Genomic DNA, 7,233 nt, shown 5'->3' on the forward strand with positions numbered 1-7,233 from the left:
CTATATGACTGCCTATGCAGCTACCATCCAGGGGGTTGTTAGATTGTCCCCAATGTTAGAAAATGTGACTGCTACCAGGGTTTGACTTGACAAATGGCAGTTTGCCTTGAGTGAGATAAACAATACTTTGCCTGCACAATACTCTTACTTTTATTTGTTATGAAAATAAATACAATGCGTTTTATGTGATTAAATAATGACTAATGATATTTCAATCTATGCCTTGTAAAGTCATCAGTGCTAATTCAGACACCTTCTGACATATTTAAACAAAACATAGAGGGATATGTACAAGGAAGTAGCGGAGTGTGACGTTAGCCTCCTTGGCTTATCGACACGCTCAACCACTTCTGAAACGCAAGTCTGCACCATATTTACAAGAATGTGGTGCAGCCTTGCATTTCCCCCTGCGATGGTGCTAAGTTTAGCAACTTAGAGCCAACGCAGGCACCCTTACACCATAGTGCAAGGGTGTCTGCGTGCAGGGGAGGATTGTTTATGTGTAGGAAGGTGTCCCTTCCTGCACATAAACAATCCTAAAATTCTATTCTGTCACTTTCATGTGTGCTGCTTCATGCAGAACACATGAAAGTGACAAAAGGGATTTTTTTAATGGTTTCCTGTACATAAACAAACCATGGCATTTTGCTTTTTCCATGTGTGCTGCACAAGACAACACACATGGAAAAATGGAAAACGAGGAGAAATAAAACAAGGTTTTCCTGGTCTTAATTTTGGCACGCCACCCTTGTACATAGGGGAAAGTGTCAAATACAATGGGTGTTGCGGTGGAACGCCGACCACAACACCCACTGCACCCCCCTTTCAGGCTAACCATTGCGTGAAATGGGGCCTTATGTACAAGGCAGCGTTAAGCCACGTTAAGTGTCTTAACGCTGCCTTGTACATAAGGCGCATCCCCTATCGCCACCACAACATTGGTAAAAGTGACGTTGTGTGTTTGCAATAGGGGCTTGTACATATGCCCCATCCTGTGCATTCTGTACATGTTGATTCGCTTTAGTATTACCCATTCCATTACAAAAAAATCTAACTTGCTTGCTATGTTGTCCCTTTTTCTTTAACAGGGAAAAATACGCAGACTTGGAGCGAACCCTACGAGCAACTATCAAGCAGTGCCTGACATTCGACATGACCAAAAGCAACCCGTTTCATCCCGTGGTCTTGCCAGCTGCAGACTGTGTGATCCTTTACGGTGTTTTGGAAATTTCAGCGACTGACAAGGAGACCTGCGTCAAGAATCTGAGAAAGGTTGTTGCGTGTATAAAAGATGGAGGGCATTTAGTTATATATTCAGCCCTTGGTATGTCCTTTTATAAAGTTGGCCAACAGACGGTCCCGTGCTTTGCCTTGGATGAGCCGTTTTTGAGGAAAGCTCTTAATGACGTAGACTATGAAATTAACGAGGTTTCTTCCATGAATAGAACGGATCCTTCTGATACTCGCTACTCCGACTTCAAAAAGTTGTTTGTCTGTGTTGCAAGAAAAAAAGGCAGCGTTTAGTTGTTTGATTATGGCTAGAGATTTCAAATACCCATGTGTCAGAAATGAGTCTAGATGATCGGCTTACACAATGCTATGTGCTAAAGAAGTGCGGGGCATATTATCAAGGGGGTTTATCTCTGCTTTTTTGGCTTTAAAAGCCAAGAAAGCGGAGATAAAACTATCTCCCTATTACCTAGCTGTTAGCGACAGCTAATAGGAGATAGCGACCATCTTGGGCCCCGTTTTGCATGTCAATGATATTGATCACTAATGACATGCAAAGTGGGCGTGCCAAGATGATAGCGACTGGAAACAGTCGCTAACATCGCTATCTCCTATTACCAACTTTTGGAGATATGCGAATATCTCCAAAAGCTAACACCTGCCCCTGAGCAGTTCTTAGCCATGTTATCCAATGGTAGGTGGATAACACAGCTAAGAGTATTAGCTCGGTAATGCATGAATATCGCTGACTTTTCAGCGATATTCATGCATTTTGGTAGATTTCTATCGCTTAGGAGATATACCTTGATAATAGCAAGGTTCCTAAGCGATAAAAATCGCCGCAGCTCGGCAATAAAAATATCGCCGCTAAACCACCATAGCTATAATTATCGCTAGTTGCTGGTAATATGCCCCTGCTTTCTCTATAACAGTCCTTCATCTGCCCCTTCCCCCTCAAAGCTTAAGCAGGTGTTTCTGACCTTGATCAAATAACAAACAGAAAGAGAGGCAAGGAACTAGAATAATGTCCACCTAAAACTGTTCTACATTCATTTTCATGTCATCAGGTAAAGAAATACACCTCTAAAAGTATTTAAACAATCATGGATGTGTTTCGATTCGTTTGGGACTCATCAGCGTGATTCAGACAAGAGCCCGACCGACCCCTTGCAAAACTGAGTAAACACATGTGAGGAGAACCATCATGTGAGGAGTTCAAGTCAAGTCAAAAACCACTTTATTCGATTTTGTTAAAAATCATAAAAGCATACTACAAACAGTTAAAAGACATTCCAAATTCATATAAAAAATTTCATACAATACAATATCAGTATCAAAAATTATTAAAAAATGACAAGATTAAAAATCATCATGTACAAATAGGTGAGGCAAAACAACAATCATCACAAACCCCAATATTACACTTGTAAATTCCTCTTCCTGATCCTAACAGCAGCAACAAGATAGTTTGCCACGCTGAACATCACCAAGGGGGATTCTAGCATTTGTAAATACAGGAGTGCTGGTTTTGCCTGTAAAAAAGCTTTCCCTTTCAATAAAGGTACCAAATACTTCTGTCTTGGAACATTATAAAAAGGACAGAACAGCATTAAATGCATATTGTTTTGCAGGGAAAAGTCATCACATTTGCATACAGGTGCTTCCTCGGGCTTAAACCAACCTTGACTATCACAAAGTACCATATAAATCTGGTTAAGTCGAAATTTAACCAGAAGCCACCTGTGAAATGGGATATTAACTAAAGTAAGGTACGGTTGGATAGCTATACAGGTAATTGCCATAAAATGGGCTCTAACGGTGGGTTTTGTTAATTGATGTTCCTCTCTCTCCAAGGTCTTAAGTTTGAAGAAATTAAGCTTAACCCAATCTAGGTCTGCTTTTTTCAGGCCAAGTGGGGCGGAAAATATCTCGGGGCGTCCTAGTTCCACTGAACACTTATGAATATATGACAGCCAAGCAATATCTTTATACTTATCAAGTTTTAAGCAATCCATCAGTATTTTATGGTTAAGACCCAAGTTGTTATTGATCCAAACCCTAATCCATAATAGGATAGGTGCCATGGAGAGGATATCGGTAATGTAACCTACTCCAAGCTCCTGATGGACTGAGAAAGTGGCTGTCGACGGAGGGAGCCCTAACATAGAGCGAAAAAACTTGTTAACCTCCTTTTGTATAGTTTCAGTTTTCACATAAACCCACAGACCTGCTCCATACCGTGCTATAGCTAATGTTTTTGCCCTATACAAAGCTAATAATGCACCACTAGGTTTCCCCCCAAGTCTCCTTGAGAAGCTTAAGATAGCATTTACAGAGCTCCTCACCGCTTTAGTTTTAGCTGTTATTTGCGGAATCCAGCTACCCTTAGAATCAAAAACTACACCTAGGTAAGTGAAAACTTTAACATTAGTAATCACTTCCCCTTTACAGTAAAAAGATTTAATATTATTTTTAGCAGTCCCAAAAACCATAACGTGTGATTTGGAGTTATTCACCACTAGGTCAAGAGAGGACATGAAGTCACTAAATGCATTTAAAAGTCTCTGTAGACCTAAATGTGTCCTAGCTATCAATGCGGCATCATCCGCGTACAGAAGCACCGGAATATGAGTGTCTCCTGCACGCGGTGTGTCCACTGAGACAGCCAAAAGGTTTTTTTCCAGAGAATTTATGTATAAAGTGAACAGCATAGGTGCAAGGATGCAGCCTTGCCGCACACCCCTGCCTGATTTAAACCATGCTGTACGATGTCCATCTTGATCCATTCTAATAGAAGCCTTTAAATCTTTGTGGAGTTCAGCTAAAAAATGGACCAGAGGAGGGTCCAATCCCAAATTTCACAACATGGCCCACAGCTTTGCTCTGTTAACTAAATCAAATGCTGTTGATAAATCCATGTAAGCAACAAAGATTGCCCCCTTTTTAGCCTTTGTATATTTTGAGATGATCATATGGAGATTTAAGCATTGGTCCTCTGTCCCTCTTCCTGAGCGAAATCCATATTGGGCATTGGACAAAATATCATTTTCTAGTGTCCACTTATTAATTTTAGCCAACAGAACTTTGCCCAGGATCTTCATAGAAGAGTCCAACAAGGATATAGGCCGATAACATTTAGGATCATTTCTTTGCCCTTTTTTAAAAATTGGGACTATGATTGAGCATGCCCATGTTTTTGGAAAACCCCCTATAAGTACATGGTTAAAAACATTCATTAATATCGTTGCCCATATCTCAGGATTTGATTTATATAAATCCAGAGGAACCCCATCAGGTCCAGGACCTTTATTCTTCGCAGAACCAGTTATTGCGACCTTAACTTCATTTTCACTAAAATTTAGATTCGGCTGAGTAACAGAATAACAAGGGATATAAAATATTTCATAGATTTCATTACTCCCATATATTGCGGAAAAGTGATTAAGCCACTCTACTTCTGGTATGTTTGCCTCAAGGTCTATATTACGTGTTTGGGCAAATATTGGATTATTTATTATTGACCAGAATTTAGAGCTATGTTTAAGGGTGGCTGAATCCATTAAAGAGTCCCAGGCTTCTTCCTTAATGACTTTTTACGTAACTTCACCGCCTCAGCATATTTTTTCCTCAGCTGCGCTACCGATGACTTGTTTCTGGGAGAATGTTTAAGCGCTGCCAACAATGCAGCGTGAGCTTTGGAGCAAGTATGGTCAAACCAGCCAAAAACAGGGGCAGGTCCCTTCTTTGGCCTAAGTGTAAGCTCTTCTTCCACCCTGGAACATATAGCCTCAAATGCGGCAACTACTTCTTTTCCCCCCATGTCTGGGTCCCTACATGTCTCAAAATCTACTATCATATCTTGTTCGATACGACCCAAAAAATCCTCTGGGCAGACTTTGCACCATTTTAATCGCCTCCCTTGGTCTTTACTCTTGACATTCTTCACAGAGGTGGCCAACAAAGCCCCTTTGAGTAAACCAAGCGACCCATCCATAACCAGAGACACCGGATTGTGATCACTAAAACCGCTTACGATGGCGTTGTAAAACAAAACATAATGGAGGAGTCCAGGGGACAGGAAAATGTAATCAATAATTGATTCACTACCCCTCGCGTTATAAGTAACCACACGGTCATTTTGATCTGAGAAGCCTGGTTCATATAAATCGTTAGCTGATAACAGCTCTTCCATAGCTGAACCTTTCGACTATGCTCAAAATGAGGAATAATCGCAAGATCCGGCCCATCCGAATCTTTGATCTGACAATATGACCCACACAAATGAACATTAAAATCACCCATTAATATGAGTTGCACAAAAGTGGTTTGTTTTGACATATAATCAATTAGAAACAAAGATAAGCTTTCTAAAACAAAATTTGGGGGTCCCCCCTGCAATGAATTGTAGCAGTTAATTAAAACTGTCTTAATTTTGTCCGGATGGAGAATTTCTAGTAGCTGAAAATAGTGTGAGTAGCTAGGAATTTCCCTAACACTACCAGCTATATTAACAGACACCAATAGCAACAAGCCCCCTCTATCTCTTCCCGCCGGGGTACACTGTGCTTTAACAAAAAAAGAAGAATAACCATCCAACCAAAAAGAATTTTCCCTTGACCAGGTTTCCTGCATGGCAACTATATCATGTTCTTTTAACATTTTTAGCCAAATCGGGTCATCCTGTTTAACGCGTAAACCCGCAATATTCCAGGACAAAACCTTAACATTTCCCCTACCATAATCTATTGGAACCTCCCCATCAATCGTTGGTATACGACAGGGTGGAGAAATGTTAGTATTATTATCCTGGCCATTTGGTATCGTGTTTATTTGATTGGGCTCTAGTCAGTCCATGTCAACCTGATTTGTAAGAACCGAAAATCTATTTGACAGGGTTAGATCATCTGTATACGTATTTCTTACAGAAGTAGCTGACCCGCCACCCCTAGATTTCTTTGTCATCCATTCATTCCCTTGTGGAGGGGTAGTATGTCTACCCTCTACCCAGACATTCTTATTATGCTGCTCCCTACTATACCCACCGCCAGTTGTCATATATGCAGGTGGGTAGAAAAAACCCAGAGGCATAGCACGCACACCCTTACCCGCGGGATCCAAGGGTGAGGCATCCCAAAATAGGCGGCTAGTGACATTGCGTGATTTAAAATTTACTATAACACAGTCCCCTGCCACACATTTCTTAGTTTTTCCTACCCAATTTACCCTTCTGCCCATCAATATGTTGTCTGCAATATCCCCTTCACCTGTACAGTTCGCATTGCACCATTTTTTAGTGTGGTTAAGAAGGGTTTCATACTGTTCTTCTTCCCCATCAATAAGTTTAGGCACATTTACCAGTACTGCTATGAAAGGAGTTGCATCTGGGGGTAAATGTACCGGGGGCACGCCACGCACCCGTACACCCTGCAAACCTTGTTGCCCTTCCAATAAAACTGGTTTAGTCACTGGTTGCAAAATGGGCGTGTATCTAACATTTACAACTTTCCCTTTGTTATGCACAGGGTTTTCAGCGAGTAAATTAGTTGCTGTGTTAATCGGGGGGTCATTTACAACAGGTGTAGAAACCTGTAGAACTGGAGGACATATCGGTATAAGTGATGGTGGTGAAAGTACCTGATTATTTAAGAAATCATTAATGCATTTTTTCAACAGGTCTTTAACACAATCCTTCAAAGTCTCTGTTATATCCGTCGCAATCTGGATTAGGGCAGATTCAAGTCTCTCAGAAAAAAGTTTTTCCAATAAGGACGACAGTCCCTCCTCAGTAATATAGGTAGCACGCTGTTCCCCAAGCTGAAGACTTGTCGTGTTTTCTTTAATATCCAAACCCGCAGCTGTGGGAGGTATGACTGTAACTGGCAGCTCTGGGAAAGGGAGAACTGTGGGAGACTGAGCCATATTGGGTCTACATGATTCAATAATGACCCTCGGTTCCAGTGGTAAACAACTAATAGGAGTAGTGTTAGTAATACTTGAACCCAC

At 41.1% G+C, this 7,233-nt stretch overlaps 1 protein-coding gene across 1 annotated transcript in view; it reads left to right on the forward strand.

Moving 5' to 3' along the window:
• The window catches only part of LOC144825020 (indolethylamine N-methyltransferase-like), an 86,438-nt gene extending 84,781 nt beyond the window's left edge, over positions 1–1,657 (forward strand). Inside the window, exon 3 of the mRNA XM_078683933.1 lies at positions 1,089–1,657. Within this exon, the coding sequence (XP_078540059.1) occupies positions 1,089–1,524 (436 nt within the window). The 3' untranslated portion in view covers positions 1,525–1,657. The remainder of the gene's footprint in view (positions 1–1,088) is intronic.
• Positions 1,658–7,233: the final 5,576 nt, after the last annotated feature.

This window comes from Lissotriton helveticus, chromosome 3_1 (assembly GCF_964261635.1).
Source record: "Lissotriton helveticus chromosome 3_1, aLisHel1.1, whole genome shotgun sequence".
NCBI classification, from domain to species: Eukaryota; Metazoa; Chordata; class Amphibia; order Caudata; family Salamandridae; genus Lissotriton; species Lissotriton helveticus.